The sequence below is a fragment of the Acanthochromis polyacanthus genome, chromosome 16 (genome assembly GCF_021347895.1).
Source record: "Acanthochromis polyacanthus isolate Apoly-LR-REF ecotype Palm Island chromosome 16, KAUST_Apoly_ChrSc, whole genome shotgun sequence".
Classification (NCBI taxonomy): domain Eukaryota; kingdom Metazoa; phylum Chordata; class Actinopteri; family Pomacentridae; genus Acanthochromis; species Acanthochromis polyacanthus.
In genome coordinates, this window is record NC_067128.1 from 14,885,075 (window position 1) to 14,912,207 (window position 27,133).

The 27,133-nt window shown below is 38.3% G+C and overlaps 1 protein-coding gene across 1 annotated transcript in view; it reads left to right on the plus strand.

Annotated features, from left to right (window-relative positions):
- The first annotated feature begins 214 nt into the window (after window positions 1–214).
- xrn2 (5'-3' exoribonuclease 2) overlaps window positions 215–27,133 on the plus strand; it is a 46,031-nt gene continuing 19,112 nt past the window's right edge. Inside the window, exons 1-23 of the mRNA XM_022194793.2 lie at window positions 215–428; window positions 2,128–2,255; window positions 3,218–3,329; window positions 4,032–4,143; window positions 5,235–5,293; window positions 5,431–5,520; window positions 6,595–6,667; window positions 7,094–7,144; window positions 7,326–7,483; window positions 7,938–8,012; window positions 8,469–8,602; window positions 10,764–10,821; window positions 11,009–11,116; window positions 11,270–11,314; window positions 11,527–11,658; window positions 11,906–11,950; window positions 13,995–14,089; window positions 16,491–16,626; window positions 23,020–23,127; window positions 23,656–23,745; window positions 23,940–24,012; window positions 24,346–24,429; window positions 25,810–25,907. Coding sequence (XP_022050485.1) covers window positions 354–428; window positions 2,128–2,255; window positions 3,218–3,329; window positions 4,032–4,143; window positions 5,235–5,293; window positions 5,431–5,520; window positions 6,595–6,667; window positions 7,094–7,144; window positions 7,326–7,483; window positions 7,938–8,012; window positions 8,469–8,602; window positions 10,764–10,821; window positions 11,009–11,116; window positions 11,270–11,314; window positions 11,527–11,658; window positions 11,906–11,950; window positions 13,995–14,089; window positions 16,491–16,626; window positions 23,020–23,127; window positions 23,656–23,745; window positions 23,940–24,012; window positions 24,346–24,429; window positions 25,810–25,907 — 2,139 coding nt within the window. The 5' untranslated portion in view covers window positions 215–353. The remainder of the gene's footprint in view (window positions 429–2,127; window positions 2,256–3,217; window positions 3,330–4,031; window positions 4,144–5,234; window positions 5,294–5,430; window positions 5,521–6,594; window positions 6,668–7,093; window positions 7,145–7,325; window positions 7,484–7,937; window positions 8,013–8,468; window positions 8,603–10,763; window positions 10,822–11,008; window positions 11,117–11,269; window positions 11,315–11,526; window positions 11,659–11,905; window positions 11,951–13,994; window positions 14,090–16,490; window positions 16,627–23,019; window positions 23,128–23,655; window positions 23,746–23,939; window positions 24,013–24,345; window positions 24,430–25,809; window positions 25,908–27,133) is intronic.

Genomic DNA, 27,133 nt, shown 5'->3' on the forward strand with positions numbered 1-27,133 from the left:
ATGGGCCTTTAAAGCAGTCATTTGGTAATAACTGTTTGTTTAGTTACAATGTAGGCCAGAAAGCCGGTAAAACGATACACATAACACAAAGATAACTGCTCCATGTCCGTATTTTTGTAGTAGATGATTTTTTAGCACCACCTGGCCGCTGGGGTCGCTGTGGGCTCACGTGGCTCTCCGAGGCGCTCCGGAAATAGTCTATAAGACCCGGAAGTAGTACACAATGGCCGTTGCAAACAGCATGTAGCAGAAGTCATCCACAGCAAGTCTCGTGTTTTAATTCAGCTATTTTATCAGTTTCGTACGAGTTCACATTTTATATAAGCTAAAAGAGAAATAACTATTCACCGGAGATGGGAGTTCCGGCGTTTTTCCGTTGGCTTAGCCGAAAATATCCGTCAATTATTGTGCATTGTGTTGAGGAGAAGGTAAGTGAATAGCATGTTAGCTAGCAGCCTGCACGGTAAACGTTAGCTGGGAGATTTGAACGCATTTACATCTGAATTCATCTTTTTTAGCGGCCAGTCAAGTGTCTGTTTAACCGTGGAAGTCTCGTCGACCTTTGGATTTTTCTAAGGTTTTTGTTCTTAACGCACCAATTGACACGAGCAATGTTGAAAACAACGGAACTCTGTGTTTACTTCTCATCAGACTGTAAACAAAACAGCGCGCGTTTTCCGTAACTTCAGTCTGCAAACTAAACACTCCAACTCCAGGGCATTTTTACTTTTGCAAAACACGCGTTTCACCGTTAACGACTAAAAACGAGTTTGGAGTTCACATTGTAGTTAAAATGAGTTCCATTGTGATTTCCATTTCTTATCTTCCTATATCTTATGTGAATATTGTAATTTTTATATTTTGTGCAAACTCTGCACATCGGCTCAGTGGTCGTTACTGTCGCCTTTCAGCTAGAATATCATCGGTTCGCGGCCTGGCCTGGTATCTGTCTGCATGGAGTTTGCATGTTCATCTTGTGCATGCGTGGTTTTTTTTTAGGTGTCCCGGCTTCCTCCCACAGTACAAAAATGTACCTCTAAATTGTTTATAGGTGTGAATGTGAGTGTGATTGTTTGTCTCTATATGTAGCCCTATGATAGACTGGTGACCTGTCTTCACCCTAAGTCAGCTGGGATAGACTCCAGTCCCTGCGACCATAATGAGGATTAAGTGGTGTGATGGATGGAATACTCAAACTACGTTAAAAAAAAAAACTTTTACACTATAGCCTAATACAATGTATCCTTTTGTGTTTTCAGTGTTTTTCTTATGTCTTGGTCTGCATCAGTTTCCCAAATGATATTTAATCATTCTGTCCATTTGTCAGAAACTTGTAATGTGCTTTGAACTGTGTTCTATTTGCTCCAAGAGTAAAGTTTGATTTAATGAAGATGTAAAACGTAATGTACTATTCTAAAATTATTACCTCCGCCAAGGAGGTTATGTGACACCTGGCGTATGTCTGTTAACAAGATAACTCAAAAACGCCTGGGCAGATTCACATGAAATTTTGAGGGGATGTAGACTATGGTCAGAGGAAGAGCTGATTTAATTTTAGTGGCAATCCGGAAAGGATTCTGGATCACTTTGAATTTTTTAGTATGTTTTAGTATGTGGTCCAAAATATGACAAAAAAAACATCATAGGTTAGTATGTCGTCCAACAAATTGGAGCAAGGTGTCCAGACAGCTCAACTGGTTAAGAAGGTGATTTGTAAACAGAACTGTGTCAGAGATGCAGGTTTGATTCCAGCTCATGATCCTTTACTGCATGGGTTTCCTGTTTTCCTCTCTATCCTTGGCAGAGGTCTGCACTCTCTGAGTGCTTTTCTAGCTCTAAAATTAGAGTACTGAAAGAGTAGAGGTGTTGTGATTTTAGTAATTTGCCACAGATGCGTCTTCGTACGGCTTGTTTTGCTTATATACAGTTTAAAACCCAGACAATAAATTTACTGTCATGTATGACCAAGGAAAGCAAGCTCTGAACAGCAAGAAATCGAATGCGTGTGCTTAGAAATAACTTCAAACGGTTAGGGGATTGCCAAAAATAATTAGTCGATGGACTCACAGCTTTAATACAGTGTCTTCAAACAAAGTGATTTTTTTGTGCTCTGTTTTGTTTTCACAGGGCAAAGAGTGTAATGGAGTACGTATTCCTGTTGACACAACCAAACCAAACCCCAACGAGGTGGAATTTGACAATTTGTACTTGGACATGAATGGGATCATTCACCCTTGTACACATCCAGAAGACAAGTAAGAAGCCTTGAGTTTGGACAATCAAGACATTGTCTTCTGTTTTTTCAGCCATGACTGATTCTTTGTTTACAGCTCAGTAGTGTGTCTCAGGCTTCTGTTAAAGCAGAGGTGCTGTTTTCTCTTTCGTGCAAAGAAACCCAGCACAAATTCCGTTTAGAAATGGGCTGTTTTTTACTGGCTAACCCTCTCTGTACGTTAACTTAAATTTTCTGTCAATGTCAGAAATTTGATGTATGATTAAACATCCCGACAGTTTCAATGAAGTTTCAAATTGAATGTGTAATTTTACACTGGTTACGTTAATTCTTTAGATTCACTTAAGCGTCCCAGAACTTTTAAATTGAATTTTCCATGACATATTCTCATACAGGGTGACACAAAAAAACGGAACTTTTTAACAATCCAATAAAACCAAGAGTGATGGAAGAAAAATATTTTATTCATAGTAATTGAAACCTTAAAACACATTCGTACATTTAAGAAACAATGATGAAATTTTCATTTTTTTAAAGTTGCTTCCTGTAGATGGGGTCCTCCTGTACGAATGCATTCTTGAAATTTACATGGGGCTATCTCAAGAGTAAAGTGTACACGACTCGACCAAGAACTCTGGATGAGTTAAAACAGAGAAATCAGGATGAAATTCACAGTATCCTAGCTGAGATGTTGCAGCGATCAATGAGGAATCTCAACAGCAGATGTCAAGAATGCATTCGTACAGGAGGACGCCATCTCCAGGAAGTAATTTTAAAAAAATGAAAATTCCATCATTGTTTTTTAAATGGCATGTTTTAAGGTTTCAATTACTATGAATGAAATATTTTTCTTCCATCACTCTTGGTTTTATTGGATTGTTAAAAAGTTCCATTTTTTTGTGTCGCCCCGTGTATAACAGCAAAATGAATCGATGCTTTAAACAATTAAACCTCTGTAATCCCACCCTCCCTCTTCCACTGCAGACCTGCTCCCAAAAATGAAGATGAGATGATGGTCGCCATTTTTGAGTACATCGACCGCCTGTACAACATTGTGCGCCCCAGAAAAGTTCTCTACATGGCTATCGATGGTGTGGTAAGTTGCTGTCATTAGCAGAAAAATACAATCTAACCAAAGTTTGAGTTCAGCAACATTTACGGTGCATTTAAATGACTGTTTATGTAATCAGCCAAAATCTGTATCTAGCTCAAATGTAGCAGTAGCTTTTTTTTTGTCAGCCATTATTCTTCAATGTTTTTAGTGTTGCTTTTGATGTAACTGATATTTTATTCGTCTGTTAATCTGTAGATTTTTTTAAAAATAAATTGTTAGTGTCATCAAATCTGTCCTAACAATATTCCAAAATCCAAAGATATTAATCCTAAAATCGTGCAAGAAAAAGCGTCATATCTGCAAATGACAAGAAAGAAGAAGAAGCATGTCTCGCTTTCTGGCAAAATACTATTTGGCATTTATCTGAATCATGATATTTAAAGTAAGTGCCAGGTGATTTTTCTGTCAATTCATTAATTGACTGATTTTTTTTGTGTCTCTAAAATGGCAACGTAGTTTTAAATGTATTAATCAGCCTCTGACTAAGTGCTGATTTCCTATTTATGTTTTAATTCTGTTTAACTGAGTGTAAAGCTGTCTAGCCTTGTATCATGTTTACACCGGTAGAGAATGAAGCTGTTTTCATGCTGTTGTGTTCACAATAACACAGCGTCTTAAAGTTATAATAGATTTGACAGTAATTGTGATGCATAATGTTTGACAAACATGTTTGCCTTTGCCCAGGCTCCTCGTGCCAAAATGAACCAACAGCGCTCTCGGCGGTTTCGCGCCTCCAAAGAAGGAGTAGAGCTGACTGAAGAGAAGCAGCGCATAAGGGAGGAGATCATCCAGAGAGGTGTGTGATTGTAGAAGCTAAGCCGATGCTTGAAGCCCCTGAGATGCTTCACCAGGACTTAAATAATTGACATGTTGAGTAACTTTACCACATCTGATAAAGAGAGCCCGAGACAATACCTTGCGTTTCAATAATATGTGTATTTTTTGCTCCAAAGCAATTGCAATCCAACATTCTTCATCTCAAACAAACAATTCACCATGACCGGCTTCTTCAGCAGACAGATCTCTTTTTACCTTCCAGGCGGAACACCTGCCCAGATGTTCAAAGATTGGTTCCTATTTATAACGTAGCACCCATTGGCTCCTGCAGTGATGTTTACCTCTTTACACTGCTGGATGTATATTCATGTTTATTTCCATATTCTTCACATTTCAGTGTTTACAAACCTCACATGGTACAGAAACTTATGAGACATTTTCCTCCCGTCAGGACAGCATCGTGTCTGTGTTGTTATGCCTCCTTAGCTGTGGCCAGAGGCATTCCATTTTTGCGTAGTTCATGCAACGCATTCTCATGAACTCCTTACCTTGAACATCCTAAAGGTTTTTTTTTAATAATTTGACAATAAATGTTCAGTTGGACTTTTGTTGGTCAAAGGTTAAGATCATTTTGATCTCATGCCCATCCCATACATGTGAATGTGATACGTCAGGAACGTGTGAAGACAGTTTCATTACATCTGGCACAAATGTTCACTTGGACTCGAGACTGAACTGACTAGCAGGGGATGATCAAAGAGCGCTGACCTCACAAAATATGTTTCTGGCCACAGCTTCAGAATTTATAAATATGAAGTTTACAAATAGAAAAATGTAAATATTATGCATTAGTGAAATGACAAGAAAATCTGGACCGACGTGGACAATAAACCACAGCCTGTCTGGTTTGTTGAGATGAAGTGTTTTTTTTGCAAATCTCCTTTTGCCTGATTGTGTTTCATGTATCTGAAGTATAGTTTACACACACTGAGACACAGGACTACAGTCAGTGGCAAGTGGATGGAAAGTCCTGAAGTAGCCAGTTTATACAGTGACAGTTGTGTCAGTGTGTCTTTTTTCTACACTAAAATTCATTCATTTCCCCTACAGGAGGTTATCTTCCACCTGAGGAGATTAAAGAGAGGTTCGACAGCAACTGTATCACTCCGGTAAGTGTTGCTGCATTCATTGAAGTTTTAGTCAGTTCTAGATCACTTTGACTTGGAACAACAGAATTATAAGATTTGTCTTTCAGTAAATGATTTGACGCTCTATGAATAACGGTGACTTGACTTTTTTTCTGTAGGGAACAGAGTTCATGGACAACCTGGCACAGTGTCTTCGATACTACGTGGCAGACAGACTGAGCAACGATCCAGGATGGAAGAATGTTGTTGTGAGTGTAGCTCTGCTGCTTATAGACAAATATACCCAGCTTTTCTTTTAACTTTCTATATTAAAGCTGCTGTCCGGACACTGTTGGTCCCTCCCTCTGATTTCGCCCCTTTATTTGTGCATGCGCGCAGTACATGAGAGAAGTGCCCGGAGTGCTGCAGCATCTCGCCTGTTTTGCTGTTTTCCACTCTTCTACATTTAGTACATTTAGTAAATAATAAAGGAATTACGTTAGAATGCTGTATTGAGTCTAACTTGTCCTAATACCAAAATAACATGAATCTGCTAGGACGAACGAGTAAAGTTTCAATATGTGATTACACTCGTGTATCCCTCTCAATGACGTTGTTTATCAAACTTAGTGCATTTACGCGTGTATATGTGTTACATTGTTTATTTATTTCTATCTAGAGTTCACAATTGCATGACTCCTCTGACGAAGAGTATGTCCCAGACGCCCCAACATCTTCCTCCAGAGGTCGGGCATCTAAACGAAGCCGTCAGGCGGGCTATGGAGGGCCGTGGTCGGGGAGCGACGCGAGCACCCCGAGCCAAAAAACGTCCTGCAGTCTCTTGGCCTGACAAGCCGTGGGATTGGTAACTTTTCTGGAAGTTGCTGATCCCTGATGCTCTCTCCTCCACAAGCAAAACAAATGTGCGCGCGGTTGCGTAGTGCGTAGCTCGCCCACCTCTGCATGGGCTTGCTTGCTGTGCGAGTAAACGGTGATTGACAGCATGACAAAGCTGAAGCTCGAACTTGATTGGTCGGCAGCGACCGGCGCTTTTTGGAAAAACATGGGGGTCTATGAGAGGAAGGCGGAGCTCAGGAATAAATTTTCATATCGCGTTATACTAACTTTATATTATAGTATCGAACTAGACTAACACATTTAAGCTTTGTTAAAAAATGATACATAAATTGAAAACAAACGGAAACTCTGGACAGCAGCTTTAACTGAAAAAACATCACAATTTCTTCCTTTTTACTCCACACTACATTTTGTAATTCAGCTCTCGCCAGTTGACATATTTGGTATTCAGAGTCAGTAATCTTTATTTTTTGGTTTATCCAAAGGTCTTTCTGTCTGATGCCAGTGTTCCAGGTGAAGGTGAACACAAGATTATGGACTTCATCAGGAGACAGAGAGGTACAGCTGCTACACACTGTTTAACTTCAGCAGTATTTGCAGCACAAAAGATTTTCTTAAAGCACTCACTTCTAAAGGACACATGGCATTCGATGCTTCATAACAGACTAAACATTCAAAGGACAACAAAATATAGGTTTACAAGCAAATAAGAGATGTGTGTACCATGCACAGAAATAATGCAAAGTGGGTACATATAAAGTACACAAGATCGCTTCTGATGTGTATGACACACAGTTCAGTCAGATTTGATTGGCTGAACACAGAAAACCAGAAGTGCTGTTGAATGTCATGTTGATTCTAATCTTCAGGTCAGACTAATGATTTGTCACCTTTGATGAACACAAGTCAAGTATAAACCTTCACTATTCACAAACACACCGTCTGATATTTTGTTGACTCACTGTTAACGCTCTGCTCTGACAGCTCAACCCAACCATGACCCCAACACACATCACTGTCTGTGCGGAGCCGACGGTAAGCCTTTAAATCCTCCGTCTGAAATCGAGAATAGGAATCCAATAAGTGCACTCGATGGAAACCACTCACTTCATTTCACCTGATCATCAGTAACCTTGTTTTGCTGTCTGATGGACTCATTTGCATCTTACAAAGCCGACATCACTTTCAGCCCTAACGTGTTTCCTTTTTGTGCCAGCTGACCTGATCATGCTGGGCCTGGCGACACACGAGCCAAACTTCACCATCATCAGAGAAGAGTTTAAGCCCAACAAGCCCCGACCCTGCGCTCTCTGTGGACAGATGGGTCATGAAATCAAAGACTGTCAGGGAGTGGCCAGAGAGAAGAAGGGCCAGGTTAGAAACCTTTCTTGTATTTTGGGAATTTAGGTTCCTTTATAGTGTAAAATTTGTTGCATGGCTTTTGCATTTGGTAAACCATCATAAACTACTGCAGGAAGGACTGCCAGAATTATGGTTTAAATATTAAGTTTAATTATACATCAATTATCTAAAAATCACTTTTCAATACTGTAATGAAAACACAAAGCAAATATGAGAACCTTGACAACACCACTAACATAATTTTATGTGTTTATTTACATTTACCTGAAGCATTTTGCGATCATGCTGCTCACAGTGACAAGCAAGAATTTTAACTTATCGTGACACAAATTTCACTGTGGCTCATTTATTGACCTTATCTTGTGATATTTAAAGACATTATGTATTTAAAGTGTGGGTCTGACTCTTTCTAAGCATAAGAGTGCTTATGTTTTAACCCTCTGACTGTTTTCTTCTTCACTTTTAGCATGACGAGTTTGCGGACACGGTTCCCGTATCTGAGCAGGAGTTCATATTCATCAGACTCTGTGTCCTGCGGGAGGTTGGTTCTTCGTGTTCACTTTGTTAAATTTCTGTTCCTGTGAACAGAAGCTTGTCTTATTACTCATTTTCCCATCAAAAAAAAAGTAAAAACTGTTGAGTTGGTTGTGAAGTAATTTAAGTTTACAAAACTCCGATACAATTAGTGTGAATTTAGAAAATGACAGTTGTTGGATTGAGACCACTGAAATTTCAGTGTTCTTTTACACTTACTCAGAATGGTCAATCAACTGTCTCAAAAACCCTTGTGGAAATATAAGAAGAGATATAAAAGCTTTTGTGAATGCTACTTTTCTTACAAGTTGTACAGAAGTTCTTTATTTTTTTTTCTTTCTGTATAAAATAATTCAAACAAAGGACCATCCTTGAACTGAAATAACTACAGAAGTCAGTTTCGGCTTTAGTTCCAAACTTACTGAATAATCCCCATTATTTTGCTGTCTTTACATGCTTTCAGTACCTTGCACGGGAGCTGACTATGGCCAGCCTGCCATTTCCCTTCGACTTTGAAAGGAGCGTCGACGACTGGGTCTTCATGTGCTTCTTTGTTGGGAATGACTTCCTTCCACATCTTCCGTCCTTAGAAATCAGGTGAGCTTCAATTCATCCATCAAAAGCTGCTTCTATTGTTGAAAGTTTTTTCAGCAAAATAGTGGATCATTTATAAAGACATTCAGGATTTTAAAAGGTCCTTTTAAAAACACTGAAGCAGCGCTGTTAAATTCATTCAAAAAGTTCTAAACTCCACAAAAGCGTTATAAGTTTACTGATCAACTTTCATTTTTACATCGTATATCTGACACTTCTGTCACTTCACATCAAGAAAAGTAAGTATCTGTTTCAGTGGGACAGTCCAAAGCTTTTTTTCAAGCTAGTCTCCATTCAACAGCTTTGATTAATGGCTGTTATTATCTTTTATTAATTGGCTGAATACTGAATTTTTTAACCATTCAGTTTATATCAGGGCTTCTCAAAGTCTGACTTCAACAACAAATCAATCCAGACAAAGATGCAAGTATTGTTATGAACACAATACATTACGTCATTAAATTGTTAATGACGTTAAAAGCACGATGTAGATGGAAAATAATGGCACCAACTTTACCCCAGATCAATGGGGTTTTAGTGTAGCTATATGTCCTCATCACTGTTATGGTGACATTAACTGCTGGAAAGGATGGCTAGCCTGAATGTAAGAATTTGTCTGAGTCTGAAATGAAAGTGGACTGACGTGTGCTTCGTACCGGCCCAATCAGAAGAGATGTGACATTTGTGGTGAATCACAGACTCAGGGGTCACACTGATGCAACTGTTTGCAGCCGAGCATGCTGTTTCTCTCACTGTGCTGGAATGTATTTGACTAACTTTACTGTCTTGAACTTGAATGTTTGTTGCTTCAAATTGTTCAGTGAGTTTGTCACAGACCTTTAAATAGAAGTCAAATGTGGCTCTTAAAGTGATACGTTTGAGAGATCCAGGTCTATATAATGTCAGAATAGAGTTCAAAATTCCTGACACATTACCAGAGGCAACATTTGGTCCTTTAAAGTGCTCATGTCTAATTTACAAGTCATAACCCAGAGTTGACTTTATGATCTTACATCACTTGAGAGACTGAAACCAGGAAAGATTTGGCATTTTTCCTACAATTGTTCAATAATTAAGGAATTAGGAAAAGTAATTGGATATAAAATTTTCAGCTGATTAGCCAGTTAATCAACTCACTTTCAGTTTTGCTCCAATCCATTACATATCCCTTAGCAGCATGTTTCAGTTTATGAAAAAGACTGATGACAGAAATGCACTTTTTATCCCCCGCCGGCCGTATGCACGGAGGGGGGTATTGGCCTGGGTACGTACGTACGTCCGCATTTCGTTTCCGGAGCATATGTCAGAAACTACTTGAGGGATTTCATTCATATTGCACCCAGGCCATCTCTATGTAGTATAGATGTGCCTTTTGGGGTGCATGACCTTGACCTGATTTTCAAGGTCATAGTGAGGCACTCCAAATCCTTTTTTGTTTCCGGATCATAGCTCAGAAACTACTTGAGGGATTTCATTCATATTGCGCACACTAAGCCTGTTGGTAATGTAGATGTGCCTTTTGGGGTGTATGACCTTGACCTTTTTTTTTTATTGTAGTGAAGATGTATCATTTTGTAGGTGTATCGTCCAGGATATAATATTATGTCTTGCACTTAGCGGTACTATATATAAGGCGGGGGATGTTTTAAGCAGAGCGTGTTTATTATCTGAGTGATATCAGTATATTACACATAACTGCAGCATCTGTTGACTTCTTTCATTTTCCTTGTTTTCTATCTGTCTTCAATAAGTGTTCAAAAAAAGCAGAAAATCTTTACGAAAGTGAACAAAAAATAAAATAAACAGAGGTTTTGCTGTTTATAAGCTAAAATATGGCCATTTTCAGGACTCTGCAGATACCTCTCTCCATATTAGCTGTAGCTGTGCCGCTACCCCAATTTAGCCTCCAGCACTGGTCAGCCTACAAACTGCTGGAAAAGCTCAGACTTGTCCTCTTCTGTTTTGCTACTCATTAGTCTTTTTTTTTTTTTTTTTTGCACACAAGATAAAGCAGGAGTAATTATGTTGTTTGGTGAGAGCAGTCACACATGATGAAATATTTGGTGAGATTTGTCTAATGTCCCTTCCAGATTGTTATTGAAATCAATGTGAATAGCTAATTTTCGACTCATTATCAACTTGTTCTGTGTCTGTTTTCTTTTAGAGAGGGAGCGATAGATCGACTGGTCAACATCTACAAAGACGTTGTGCACAAAACTGGAGTGAGTATCGTCAATCATCTGATCACTGCCAGAAACACACACACGGAGACAATGAATTCTGGGAAATGCCCTTCATGCGTACACCTCAAAAATAGGTTGCTTGACGTGCTGAAAATCAGTGTTTCCTGTTATTTTTGCCTTTGAAACTGCGTTGAGTTGACGAGATCTGTCCTGTGTTTCTCTGTAGGGCTACCTGACGCAGAACGGCTTCGTCAACCTGGAGAGAGTTGAGATGATCATGCAAGCTGTGGGCGTGGCTGAGGACAACATCTTCAAGAAACGAAAAGAGGATGATGTAAGATTTCGCTGTTTCCACAGAAATCTTTACAGTTAGTCATGTTAAGGGCACATGCAACCAACCTAGTTTAGATGAACAGCAATGAAAACTTTTAATGCTTTTGCCATTAATACATTTTGCAATCATAATGTCACATTTCCCTTCTTGTAGGAAAACTTCAAGAGGAGAAATAAAGAGAAAAGAAGAAGGTTGAAAGTGAGTAAAGCAAATGGATGACGATACTGACATCTTTTCCTGGTACACTTTTTTTCGTTGGCATGTCCCAACAGTCCAACTGATCCTGTTCCAGATTTGCCGTTGTTTTGTTTTTGAGTTGTGGATACAGCGGCTGAAGATCACAGTGACAAATTGTCCCAGTCATGATGCCGTCCACTGAGCTTTGTTTTTTTGTCTCTGTGTTACTGCAGGCGGAGCAGCAGGGTCCAGCCTACCTGACCACGGGCCAGTTCGCCCCTCATGCCCTGGGTAGAAGAGACCGACCTGACGTCGTCCACAATGCTCGCCACCAGGCCTACGACATGAGGATGCAGCACAATAAGGTACCAGTAGTTATTTACAGTTAAATAGAGGATTCCAGATGTGAAAAATTTTGCATTTAGTGAGGAAGTGTAAAACTGAGGATGCTTTGATGTCATAGTTCTGCAGTGCTCTCAAAAATGTCTGAAACTTTGGGAAATACCGTAAAAAGAAGTTTATAGTCATACTTTTTAGATACGCTTTTAAAATGATCTGTCTAAAGAGAGAGCAGTCATGATGAAGTATTGTTTTTTCTTTTTTATTCTCCAGGATGCTGCTCAGTCCCTGAAAGCCATGATGAAGAATGGTGGCAATGTAAGTTGTGACAGTTGTGTTTTTTTTTCTGCATGCAAGCGAATGTGAAAGAAAGTTGTAGCTTACATGTAAAGTGGCTAAGGTCCAAAATATAAACCTTTTATAACATATATTTTCTGTACCATTCTAGACCTCTACTTGATAAACACGGTATAAATACATTTCAGTAACTAGGTTCTTGTGTAGTTTTCTGTCTGATTTTCAAGATCAAAAAAAGAAAATCGCGCAGTATGAAGCTAAAACATTTTGATCAGTGTAATATGTCCAAACTTTAATGCAACTGTTCTTAAGCAGTAAATCTTTCCATCAGCAAACCATAAAAAAAATGATTGTTTTCTTGGACAAAAATCCCTAGATTGTTTAAATGTCAGACTGTCAGCCAATCTGAAGCAGTGTCACTCTTTCATTTGGATATTTCCTCCTCGATATTATCTCTGCTAGGAATGAACAGCAGTCTGCTTTGAACATGGATATGCTGCCTTTGGTTGAGTTCACGGCTGGGTTTCTGTTTAAAGTGTTTCTCAGGCTGTTAAATTTCCTGTCCTTGTGCAGCAATAAAATTTATTAACTTACAATAGCTGGCCATACATTAGCACATGAATGAAAATAGTACAAAAGACCCAGAAAAACAGGAAGGCTAAGTAGCTATGGTAGTGATTTTTTTTTTCCTCTCTGCATCAGCGTCCTTCACACAGCTCAGAAAATACACATATTTATGTACAGCGCCTTTACCAGCATTGCTGCAGATAGTTTACATAACTCATTATCAGGAAAAGTTTTATCCCCTTTGTGCCCTCCAAGTTGTGTCCTTTTCTACAGTGTTAGCTGATCTGTTCCAACCCACAGTGTTTGGAATAGCATCCATGTGACGTTGACATAACAATACATTTGTTAGTAACTTTTAAAATGCACATTCCACTGAAAAAACATTCTTGAATTCAGGCATTTATTTAATGTGCTTTGAAATTTCTCCTTCATATATTATATTTGCCACAAATCAGGTTCATTATGAATTTAAATCTAGTAACATTCAGTAACTATTATCTGTCTTTATGGCAACGTGTAATCAAGTTTTTAGTTGTCATTATTAACAAGTAGCCAAATCATCACTCTTCAGTCTAATTAGCATCAGTTTTGACAAATTATTCCAGCTTCAGTGTTGGTAGGTTTTACTGCATTTATTGACGTAGACTGAGCTAAAACTAAATATTGCATCACAAGGTACATGGACAAAATTAGACATTAAAGGATATTTTGAGAATTAAGACACATTAGTGCTATTACCTGAATAAGGCTGTATTTTCACATATATGTCCTTCAAATGACCTAGCCAATCAGACTGATTCTTTTTTCTCTAAAAATAATCTCTGCAATGTTATATGTACTATTTTGAAACGTGATGTAAATGAAATACCAATAGCCAAAATGGCAAGAGAGATTTGAATTATAATCCATATTGATAGTTGAACTAAAAGAGACATTCACTTTTTAATTATTTGTTGGATCATTGCCTAATGAAGCACATCTCAGAAAGCTGGTGTAATTTGTTGTATACATTGTAAAACCCTCTGAATGTTATATTTGAAATACTGTGTTTTTTCCAACCACACAGGCCTTTAAAAAGAAGATGTTGCAGTTTTTTGTTCAGTGAATTTGAAGCTGTTTGTCCTTACAGGCGAAACGGTCGAAGCTTTTCACAGCTTTTTGTCAGTTTAAACACCACATTACTGCTGCTGCTCAAAGAGCTCAGCCTGTCATGTACAGCTGAGGTTTACAGTCTCTGAAAATGCTACAGCGCACAGTTTTATCCGCTCATGCTGAAATGGGAAAGTCTATGTTTAGTCATGTTTCCTTTTACGCCTGATATAGTGGAAGTCAATTTAAATCCTTAAACGAAGGCCCTTGAAGTTTATTAGATCAGACGTTGCACTGATAAAAAACTAATGAAAACCTTTGCGATTTATTTTCCTCCTTTGGGTATATTCTGATATTTCCCTCGTGTTTTTCTATTTTATTTATTCGTTATTTATTTTTGTCTCGTCAGTCATCAGCAGGCCCCAGTGACAGCACAGAAAGCCGGGGAGTGAAGAGGAAAGCCGAGGACAGTGACAGCGAGCCGGAGCCTGAAGACAACGTGAGGTAAACCTTCACAAGCCGGGGCAGAAGGGCCTGTACAGAGGGCGGACTGCTGCAGTAGTGTGGACACTTCTAGAGTTTCGATTTTCATTTGATACAAGTCATCGTCTGAGGAAGCAACTATGGAAACTCATGGTTATGTTTGTTTTTCAGTGGTGATTACAAGATGCACCTGAACAAAATTAGACCCCTTAATGTCTCCATATTAAAATAGTATTGATGAATTGTGGAAGTAGGTTCAGACAAGTGGCTGATAAGTACCCCATAAACTGTCTCTTTAACTTGGGCTCCCACGATATTGTCAGGACATTTGCTAAAATTTGCAATTGCAAAACGGATCAAAATCGATGCACCAGAACTGAATTTCTTTACACAACGCATTCTGTTTTCCAGTCAAAACATGACCGTCTGCATTAAACACAATGCAGCTTTTCTACAGACAGTTCAGTCACAGATTCAGGTCGTCTTCACACCCAAGTAAGGCTTAACATAAAATATATCAAAGTAGTTTTCCATAAAGAGTAAGAATTAAATTAAATATCGCCCAGAAATAGTTCTTTTTCTGAGTCTGAAATTAACCGCAGCAGCACATAGAGAAAAATTAAATCTGTTTTGTTCTGCTGCTTTAAGAACACTACTGTGAACTTGGCATTCAGTAATCAAGAAACTTAAATCTATTTAATGATGCACAATACACACAGTCAGTGTAAAATTTTCAATTGAAGAGATAATTCTTATTTTAGTCAGTTTTTTCACATTACGGTAAGATGCTGAAGAGGGAAGCAAACTAGACATTGCAAGTCTATAACAAAAGATTAATAGATGCATTGGTAGCATCACTATTGAACCGCCTGCTGCATTGAAGGCCTCAGCAACACAGTATTTAAGTAGTTGGAAATCTTCTCGTTACTGACCACCATAAGCCAACCAAATGAAAAAAAAATTGTTGGATCAGAGAGGCTACTGATTAGCTGCCTTCTCTACACACAATTATAATAAGGTTGTGTGGTTAACAGCTCCACTGTCACTACATTATAAATACAGAAAACGGGCAAAAACAAAAATTTGTGTTTGAAATTTATCAGTTTTAACAGTAATATCCCAAATATGCGGTCATGTTCTGAGATACTATGAAACCATTTATCATAACACTTCACCGGCTTTTCCATCTTAGCCAGAAATAACCTTTAAATTAAGTGCCAAGTTTGCATGTAGTCAGTAAAATACCTTTAAAATAAATCTACACAGATAAGCCTCCTTCAGCAAAAGTTGTGTTAACAAACAGAACTAGAGAGATGCACTCATTAATGCCATCGTACTGCAACACACACACACACACACACACACACACACACACACACACACACACACACACACACACACACACACACACACACACACACACACACAGAGTCCTCTGCTGAGCAGCTCCCACTTCCCTCTGCACGTGATTAATATGGAAAGCAGGAACGTTCGAGTGAATTCCTCTGTGACGCACTCGTCAAAGCTGCTAAATCCATTGGGCTAAATTGGTATTCATGGAGGCTTTCCTCTCAGGAGTCGGCGCTCCCTGCGGGCCGCTCTGAGGATCCACAGCACAGATGCTAGACAACCTTGATTATGTGTGCAGAACGGCATCACCGGCCCAAATCTACCAAGAAGTCAAAGCCATTAAACTATTCCTGGAGCTTTTTTAGCCTATAGATGAACAGAGGAGCATCCTGAAAACCATTTGCTTTAATGTGTTGCTTAGATTGACTTGTATTGCAAACATCTGATTGTGTCATCCAATAACCAACAAAGGATTTACAATTCTTGGCCACCAACTGCGTTAACAATGAGGAAAGATAGTGGTGTTTCTTGAGCGACAGCATCCAGACGGTTTATTTCCAACAATATTAACACATATTATCAGTCAAGGAGGGAGCAATTTTTAACAAATAGTTGGTTATTGAAGACACTTGGATTCAGATAGAAATTGTACTAGATTATAGTAATGTGGTCACTCAGAATTTAACTTGTGTCCAAATGTGTGTTTAACATCTGGAATATTGAGCTGTGGCCATCAGTCTGTACAGATCAGTCTAGATCTCAACCCTGCTTTGGTCGCATGCAATAAACTTCTGACTCGGACAGAATTTCTCCTGCCGTTGTGTGATGGACCATATTGAGGTGTCTTTATGTATTATTAATTCCACATCGAGTGTTGTGTAGCAAAGATGATCAGCTGTCTGATTGCAGTAGTAAAACAGATTGTCTGAATGATCAAACTGTACAGTGTCAGTCAGTGTAATATACAGGGCTAACAGAGTTCTACAGTGTCTACAGTTCATGTATTTCTTCATCAGTAATTGAATACTAGTCCACTCATCTCAGAGACTATAACTACACCTGTGTGCTGCAGGTTGTGGGAGGAGGGCTGGAAACAGAGATACTACAAGACCAAGTTTGACGTGGACGCGATGGATGACGTTTTCAGACGGAAGGTAGTTCAGTCGTATGTGGAGGGTCTCTGCTGGGTGCTGCGCTACTATTACCAGGTAAAACTGAAATCACACCATGAACTCACAAGTCTGTACACATAAAATGTATGTATGTGTTTTCTTGCTAATGGTTTTCATTGACACAGTGTGACGAAGGTTCTCCCATGAACTACCAAATACCAGCATCATCAACTTTTAAATGGCTTTGTTTGGACATTTCACTCTTCGTTGTAGTAACATCTCCCAATCCTACCAAAATGTTTTAGTTTACTTGAGAAAATGAAGCACCACACATTTGATGCACCTTTCCAGCATATTTATTCTGTGTTTCCACAGCACCACTGAGGCTTTTATTTTGCTGCTGGTATTTATTTACCATCAAGGTCTCACCTTCAACATGGAAAAAAGATGAATCATTATGTATAATAAGTTTGCACTTCAAAGGTTAACAGTAGCTCCAGGAAAAGCGAGGCCCGTCACGATTTATACATAATTTCCTGCCCTCAGTTATTGGATCATTTTGTGTAATGATTACAGTCTTTTACACTCAGCTGTAAAAAAAACAGGTGGATGAAACTGACAGAGAATTTCATATTTTAATACATTATAGACATCGTTTGGTCCCTCTTCTTCCGCTCTTGTTAAATGTTGAGGTGCTTAAATTCTAATATTTGACTGACCGTTGTTTCAATGAGCATTTGCTGACATCAACATGGATTTAGCTGCAAAGGAAAACACCACACCACTGCTGTGGGCGGATTTTGGGTTTAAGCCAAATGAAAAAGGGAAGCTGCAACTTTGGAAGTAATTTGTAAGATTTGCTGCAAAAATCAGTGTTCAAACTTGCCAATGCCACTAATCTAAAACTAGTGCAGACAAATAAATCAAATATAGGCTTCTTCATCCGAGTAATTTAAGCTGAACTTGTAGGTAATGGGCGTAGCTTTCACGGCGACAAGTAAAAATCCAAGTTGAAAAGCAATATAGAGCCATAATGAACCTGCTTGAAATCAACCAACTACTCACAGTTGCACAAGTTGTTTGGTAAAAACTCTATTCCAGGGTGTTGTGGTGGCTTTGTGGTTAAGATGCTTGCACTGTTCTTGTAATTAGCCTCATTCCATAACCCTCTCCGTCTGTACTTTCTATACAGCTGCTGTTCTATTAACTAGTTTAAAATAATCTTATCACACAAGATATATTGTCAGACAGTTTGTGCCATCCAAACTTTTGGCTGATTGGTAAGGACATAGACAAGAAACAGTGGTTGCCGTTGAGATGGAATTAAGAGAAAAGCTAAAATACTTACACAGAACACCTTTAAAAGTTTGATACAAGGTCCTTATTTGTACTTCAGAAACTTCACAGTACATAATTGTGACCCTTTTCTTGATTAACCCTCCAAGTTAGACTTTTGGTGTCATTTTTAATCACATTTGGACGTAAATGGGACTGACAGGACAAACATTCATTTTGAAAACAAGCATAAAAGACATAAACAAAAATGGAGAATCCCAGTGACTCCCAACAATTTTTCGCCGAATTGTAGCAGATGCTCTTCAGAATTGAGGCAGCAGCAAAACGCTCTTCAATCTTCACCTTCCAAAGAAGTGATGCAGAGCAGATTTTAAGTAAAAGCCATAATGAGAAGTTGGACCACTTGTCCTTCCTGAGCAAACATGCCTCACACCTCAAGAACATGCTTTGCTTTCCAAAGTCTGCTTCTGACAAAACAGCATTCACTGAGGAATCCACTGGTCCTCATATCTCAGCCAGCCTCTCTTCAACTCTCTGAACCTCAAGTAGTTTCTGGGCAATTTTTGGTCCCGACGCATTTTTGCTCGTCGTGGGTTCATTCTTCACTGCTCCTGTATGGTAACAGCACAGCCATGACGGAGAAAAGAGAGCTTTAAACAGTTTGATGAGCAGCATGAGCCTTTATTATGCCATAAATAATCATTTTAAAAATCAACAGCATAAAGTTGAATTTCTTGAACTATTTATTTTTCAAAAACTGAATCAGCATGTGTAACATTTGTCCCACAGCTGTTACCAACAATGGAAAACATGGCGCTACATGTTCTATTGAAGCTGTTTGTCATGGCTTATTTACATTTTTACAACCTCTACAAACTTGATGGTTTTCACACTGTGCACAACAGCTCTAGAAACATATCCCACCATGCTGAATGTTTCTTCCAACAACTTGCTCTACCGCATGCTGTTTTTGATAGTTTTGCTTCCCCAATTTGTTTGTTCTTGTCATCTCCTGTCTGCCCCGTGTAAACAGCATGCAGTGCTACCAGATAGTCCCTGAATTTTTCCTCAGGTGATCGTTGGTTGTCGTTGAGTTATTCATGACGTCTCGGTTGTGCAGAAGAGCACAGATTCATTTATTTTTTTTGACACAATCTAGTGTAAACTGCTTACTTCTGGCAGTTTAAAAAAAAAGACAGAATGAATAAAGCAATTTTGATTCATTATCAGAATTTTATGGTTGGATTTATTGATTTTTTTTGGAACCACATGTCACTTGATACATTTGTGGAATAGTTGAAAATGTGATCTGTTTTTTTTTTGTTTTTGTTTTGTGGGATTAGACTTTCAAACCTGCCGGTGAGTTTTGAGGTCAGAGTTAAAGCCCACCACTTGAAAGCTCAATCAGAAAGTTGAATTGACAAGGCACTCCATGAACTACTGAAAAATGTGCCCATCACTGTTCTTGTAATTAAAAAGATTGATGAATCTAATACTAATATAGATGATTTCTTTTCAAAGATTTAGTTCATAGCAAAGACCTGTAATGGGTGATCAGTGTTTTTAGTAGCACAGCAGTTCTTTTAGTCGTTTTTAAAACCAAGAACAATAACCCCTCATACAGCAGTCTCTCACATCTCCAGGTGTTGTTTGCAGTGTGATTATACACTACATTATTTTACTATTGTAAAATATTAATCTTTATCTCGAAATGAAATAATCAGCTGTGGGCCCTCTCCAGAATAGACGGGGCGCTTCAGGCTGAGCCGGGGGGGATTTGTCCGAGCTGATTGTGCTCTCTGTGTGCGCACACTGTGTTGACTCCACATGCTCGCCAATCCAAAGCCCGTCTCAGGAGGCCGTTCTGAATGAATTCATTAGCGGGCCCTCAGCGGACGTGGACGTGTCTGCTCTCTGCTGCCACACATTCACGGTTCTGTACACAGAGTTATGATCACGCACACCCCGCCAAATGATCGGGGGAAGACGGAGCTGGGTTTATCCAAAACACAAAAGACGAGATTCACACTTTGTTCTGTGTTTCGGTTTTCCGCAGCCGTTGCGTTTTCAGAGGGGTAGCTCTCCTGCAGGCAGCGTTTCTCATGCAGACAGTTTATCTATACATTATTTCCTTCAAATATCAAATAGATGTACAAGTAAACAAGTACCCTTTGTCATAAATTATTTTATTTTCGACAGTTTGCCACAAGGCAGAGCTTTCTAACCCAGTAGAAATCGAGAAATTATTTTAATTGACTTGATCCAAAACTGAATCTTCACGTCCCACCCCCCGTCATTCTCTTTGTGAATTTTCTCTATGAATATGCCAGCTGCGGCTCCTTGCTAGCAATGGTACACTTTTATTTCCTTGATTTCCTGTGACCAATTTCACAAAACACTGAAATGTCTTTATGGACTTGGTTGCCAGTTTATCGGCTCCACTTAGCAAAACCTCGTTTGTAGTTCAGCAGCTCTGCTCTCAAAGTTATCAGTTTCAGTTTTATGTTGAGGTTTTGTTGAAAGAGAACTTTTGATTCATTTTAACAGTCATGTTGAAGTCTGTGGTACCTGTAATGCGTTACTCAGACAATCGTAGTATTTAGCCCAGCCTCACTGCCGTTAATGGCCTGGACAAAATATCAACGATTTCATGGTTGTTAGTGAGATGTACCTAAAACACTGGCAGCTAATGCTCTCAGAACACAATCTTTAAAATGTTTTCATTTCTCTACAGCTTTTGTCTACATCTGGTTTACTTGAATGTTAAAGAATTCAATCTAATTTGATCAAACCAAGTTTAATCAGGATTATATCTTTGTAATTGAATATAATTGATAAGATCAATTCCCTAACAAGTTTAAATCTAGTTTAATGGATATCCTAGATTTTGGTTATTAATGACAGTAGAAGAAGCATTTACGGTACCTTTTTTTTTTTTTTCAATTATTTTTTATTAAAGGCAGTTTGATTTCATTTTAAACAGAAATAATCACCCATAAAAGTTCCAAATCTTCTAATTTTCATAATAGTTAGACGGGCAAACATTTCAGAGTGATTATTGTCGTGTTCCTGCTTAATTTCTTCTACGTGTAACTAGAAGTTGTCAAATTTGGCTAAGCTCAATATGAGGTTACTGGTTTATAATATTTAAAGTTAATCTTCTGTTCTGTATTTGCAACACAAAGTATAATTTAACCTGTAAAGAATATTCAGGACACTAAATGTTTTCACTACTGTTTTATGGAACTCCGTATCGACAGAAACTAAATTGACAAAAATCTGAATTAATCATTTTAGTCCTCTATCAAGATATGCTGTTTTTTATTGTTGTCATAATTTGACATAAAACTGGGCTTTGTACATTATTTTAAATACAAATTTGTAGATTAGTCAGTTTTTACAAGTGTTAAACTAATTTTATCTTTTTTTAATAATTGCAGTGATGTCATAAATAGTTCAGATATATTTACTCTGAAAGCCAAGAAATGGCATTTAATCACTGTCTGCTCTTTACCTTACATCTTTATTTTCTTTGACAAAACGGTGGTTTAACTTTTATTTCTTTTTATCGGTTGCTCAGAAACAGGACAGTATATGATTTTTTTTCTTGCTCGTTGTTGTGGTTTGTGGTCTTTGACCCTGCCAGCTTCAGTCACAAATGAATTTCTCCTCGAGACAAAACATTTTGTCATATTACCATAAATGATCTGTGCGATTATTTGAAAGTGGAGATCGGAGCCTCCTCTGCCTTTTATTATGGTAAAGGCCCATATTATCATTTGAATGACCATCTTTAATAATAGAGTGGTGGGCTTTAAAGCGAGATTGGCTGAGATGTGAGGATTGGTGGATTTATCAGAGGACCTCGTTTTCTCAGAGGTGGATTGTGGGAAGTGAAGGTCGTTCTTTGGTGTGAGGCGTGTTTGCTCAGGAAGGATAAGTGGTCCAAATGCTAGATCTGCAGGATTAGATTTTTTTTGCTCGCCTCCGTCGTCTTTGTCCATAAACATTTCTAAAACACAGAGCTGAGGAAGGGAATTATTTTTGAGTTTCGAGACTCCCACAGCAGGTGTGGGAGAATACTTTGTCTCCTGAGGGCTTCAGGGTTCACGGTACAGTCTGTTTTTCCAACAGCTGGAAGGAATTTTGCTCTACTGTACTTCAAAAAACTACAGTCAGCCCCTACAAACCAATGTAGCGACAATGAATGGAAATTTAATTCTGGGAGTTGGAGCCCCGGAGCAGACATTACACATGAATAAAAGACATACTCTCTGATCAGGATTCAGACTCGTGAAGGTTTTTAAATGTCATCTCAGCCATCTTAGTCTGGTCAGATTGGATTTTAAGCTTTTTGCCGCTGTGAAACTTTTATGGAAAAAGGGCAAAGAAAAGCTTTTTCGCTCTATTTTCTAGACCTGCTGCTTTTTTTCCCCCCTCTCATTTTGTCCTGCCAAGACTTTACCTCAAGTCTAACACCTTTGCAGCCAAAAGAAGAACGACGAATCAGCATCAGCCAACAATTAAACAGAAAATGGATCAACTGTTTCGAGAACTCCTGATTTATTAAAACTTTTTCTGGTTTCAGCTCCTCAGATGCGATGATTTCCAGCTTTTGCTTTTTTTGTGTCATTGCCACCTAAACGTGAATTGGATTTTGGGCTGCTATTGAATTGTAAAGGCTATTTCCCTCTATTTTGTCACGTGATTTGATTTTAAGTGATTTACTCCTCTGGGTAGAATGTGCACTCCAATATCAGGTCAAGATTTAGAGATTGTCATTTATTCTAAACCCGGAGAAAAAGCACAGCACAGTCAAACAACTTTTAAAGTGTGGATTCTGGTTTATAAATCATCTTGCAGCTTAGAGCAAAAAAAAAAAAAGTTTCTATCTGCTTACAGAATATAAACCCAGCAGGTTTCTTCAGATCTTTAGCACCTCAGTTGATAATACTGTGAATCAGAATTTAACATCTGGAAACTGCTTTTAGCTGCGATGCTGCTCAAACCAAACAAGCTATGGAGTTATGTTTTGGCTGCTATCTTTGTGTGCCGTACCAGACAAACTTTTAGAGGTTGTGCTGTTTATTTGATAAAATATGAGCAGCACTTAACCTTTATGTAGCAGATGTGTAATTTCATCTGAAATATAAACTCTTATTAAAGTCTGTTTGTTTGCATGTTGATTTTCAGGGCTGTGCCTCCTGGAAGTGGTACTTCCCGTTCCACTATGCCCCGTTCGCCTCAGACTTCAAAGACATCAAAGGGATGTTCACCGAGTTTGAGAAGGAAACCAAACCAGTGAGATGGATCTTATTTCTCTTCTCTTTGTTGTCTCAGATTTTCGTGGTTTGGTTTTCAGTGAGCGCTGTAACAAAGTACATTTGTTTTTTGGCAGTTGAATCATGTTAAATATGTCTCTAAAATCAAATCCTAATACGCTCACCACTGCTTCAGGTCATTGCCATCTACATCAGATTGAATTATTATATAAGTTCCTTTAAATGCCCGACAGTTTTAGATTTCTTATATTTATAAAGATGATCAGATGGAGTTAGAGCTTGTTTTTCGTATCAGTACTTAGTTTTTAATAGAAACTTAGCTCCTGGCACACAAAACATCCTGAGCTCAATTATGTTCCATTTCATGTTTTAGAATAAGCAAAAGGGTTGCAAACATGTAAACATCTAGTCATTTGATCCCCTGCTTTTTACCTATCTGTGTAAATAATCTGCAGTAGACCGAAATTCAGTAAAAGCTTAATAGTTTCATATACTGCAAAGTAAACATGAGTGTGTAAATAACTTTTATGTTGGATGTTCTGTGCAGTTTAAACCACTGGAGCAGCTGATGGGAGTATTTCCTGCTGCCAGCGGCAACTTCCTGCCAACAACATGGAGGAACCTCATGAGCAATCCGGTAAGTTTTAGAGACCTGAACGAGGTGCAGAGAAACAACAAAACAGCTCAGCAGTCTTTAGTCTGCAACAGAGTGAAGACTTTGTGTCAATTTACATTTAATCTGAAATTAAAATTCACTGCAGTCATCTTTTTACAAGTTGTTATAGTTGTGCTTTTGTGCTCAGTTTCTTTCAAACTCTTTCTTTGATGCAGGACTCTTCCATCATTGATTTTTATCCCGATGACTTCGCCATCGATCTCAACGGCAAGAAGTATGCCTGGCAGGGTGAGTCTGTCCCTTTAAATTATGTAGATTTGAAGTGGAGATGATTTTGACAATATCATTCCAGCAGTCATTGTTTGCTTCTATAAGGGCATACAGTTGCATTACATTTATATTAAGATATTCCTTCCCACTGCTGAAATGATAGTAAAACAGGTGGTTTATTTAAAGGTTGTTTCCAGTGGATGCGTTGAATTTGTTGAATGAGAAGTCAGGATGAGCAACTACTACCCACAGTGCTGGATGTTAAGCTATTGGGCTCGACATAAATGTTGAAAAAAATAACAGAAAAACGTGGATTGTTGGTTGCACTCACTCCATGTCTGTCCCTCTAAGGTGTTGCCTTGCTGCCTTTTGTGGATGAACGTCGGCTGAGAGCAGCTCTGGCTGACGTTTACCCAGACCTCACGCCCGAGGAAGGTGAGCAAAAGCCCACAGTGTGAAACTTGACGATTCATTTTCTTTTTCTGTGAACCGATATTTGACATTGATCAATCTTCTATATTTCAAATTTCTATATTTCTGATTGTCACCGATATATCAACACAATTCTGAGTCATTAAATGTGGCATTAAAACATAGCAGTGGAACAGGAATGATATGAGAGGCCTCACTGACAGAAAGAAAATTATATTACAAGTTGGCCTTTTTCATATTACAATGATTTTGCTTTATATAAATCAAAAGAGATTGTTCTCATCGGTGTTATTTCATCTGCAAAAACTATGAGTAAAATATTTGTTGATGTCCTGTTTTTTTTTTACTACAAAATCACAGTTGCATTTAAATAATTACTTATTTCAAGACAAGATCTGTGACTACATGGTGTAAAAAAATTTCAGCCAAATCAAATTAAGTGAAAATGTTCATTATAGACGTACCAACAAATAAACTAAATGCTTGTTTATGTGAAGTCTTACAGACTGCAACATCTGTAAAATCTACACTGCAGTTACTCCTCACATCAGTAACGTTATGGGTCTGTCAGTAATGCTGTCTGACGTTAGTGGTTCTTGGAAGGAATGAATTTATCAGAAGTAGAGGAGACAAACTGAACATTTATGCAGCCACTGAGGTAATCCAATGCAAAATGATCAGGTGATGTGAATGTAATAGTTTCAGGATTAAGTTTCTTTCAAATATTCGCTAAAGAAATACTGTTGTCCAACCATTCAAGGTCTATTTCCAAGCTGAAGTCAAGACAGTAAAAATGATTTTTAGGAGCAAGTGAAGGAATCATCTACTGAAAGATGTTGCTGCTCGAAAGTAGTGAGAAGCAATACCTTTGGAAATGTTTATACCTTAAGCTGCGTTTTCTATCTAGATACAAACCTCAACACTAAATTCTGGCAAAATGGAGAGAAAACAATTCTGCCTTTTAGTTTTTTTGTGTGTGATGAATGAATAGAGAAAGGTTACATGGGTCAAACTCAAAAGAGCTCACCATTAAAATATTTAATGTACTTTTATTGTACCAGCTGCTGTTAGCAGTTTAGTTCACAGGAATCCTGATTATCCAAACAGAATACATTTTTCTCTCTGTTTTTGAATATCCTCATCATCCAGCTAACAAATTTTTCAGGATGCTCCGTGTTCCATTTTCTTCATCGTTCCTTCTCCTCCTGACATCCAGTCCATTATTGTTTTCTTGCGTCTTTATTTTTCAGTGTTTTCCTTTTCCATTTGTCAGCCCTCTTATCCCCTCATTTTACCCTTTTACCATCTAGTCCAGTACAGTCAGAGCAGTGAGCACTTTGTTTTTCCTCCCTGACCACAGTGTCTGTTTGTTCTCTATTTCAGTGAAAAGAAACAGCCTGGGGAGCGACTTGTTGTTTCTCTCGAGATCTCACCCGCTCTTTGACTTCATCCATGAACTCTACCGTACTGAATCTCACGAGGTAACAAAACTAATGTCACTGATAACAACCCATTAGCTTTTTTTTTTTTTTTTTAGCAGCCTTTGTTTGTACCTATAAACAGACAAAATGTGTGAACACATGAAGCATCTGAGAAGTTTAACTGTAAACTTTAGAATTCGATAATTATCTCATAGTCTTGCTTTGTAAAAGATCCTAACTGTAGGATGAGACACACACACACACATTCAGCTGCTCTTTGTCTGTAATAAGAGTCGTCTTCTGTGAATCAAACTATGATATGTGCTTCGTCATTCTGCTGCAGATGTGCCATGAAGCTGTGCAGGTGCCGCCTGCATTGGGTTTGCTCTAGTTGATTATTTGTAAACTGAAGCAGTTGTTTTTTAGACTTATAGTTTAGTCGGTTTGTGAATACTTCTTAATGGGCATGTCTGAATAATGAAGCGAATGCAACAAAAGTACAGCAGAATGTAAAACTGCACACATTGACCTGAGTTCCAGTTTGGTTCAGGCAACATGAGATCAGATACATTAGTGAACCTTTTTATTGACTGTCTCTAGTCTCTCAGAAATTTTATATTCAAAGGCATTTTTTAATAGAAAGCATAGTCTGTCTTTTAGTAAAGTGTAGTTCTAAAAAAGATAAAAATCAGAAGCGGTTTAGCCAACTGCTCAATGGTAATTACTGCATTGACTTGAATGTATGATAACAGTTTTTCCTTCACTTGAATTATGTTCATTTTGTCGTGTATAAGGTAGCGTTGTCTTTTTCTACACCAACAAATCAGTAAAAAACCATTTCAGCAAGGTGAAGCATCTTTTTTTTCTGATTTGTCGGTGTAGAAAAACAGCGTTCCCTTATAGTTTTTCCTTCAGATTATTGTTTTAGGCAGTTCTTGTGTTTTGCATTACCACAATATGCAGTTACATTAACCTAGGAACATTAACACCAGCTTTAATGTCGCTCCCTAGTTTTCTATTCATGGCTGGTTGGCATAGTTTACCCTGCAGGACTTTCTGAAGGCTTCTGTATTATTGCTGTCACTGAGGAAATACATTCATGACAAATAGAAATTTCTCCCAGCGTCTTTCAGAAAAGGATTCAGAGCTTTGAGAGCCTGCCTGGAGAAAGTTTGCGTCTGTAAATGATGGAGGAATGTGTAAAACCCACATTAGTGCATCTTTTCTATTTTCATGTTGCACTTATAAAGGCTTCAGTGATGAGGACTCTCTTCTCCTTGGATTAA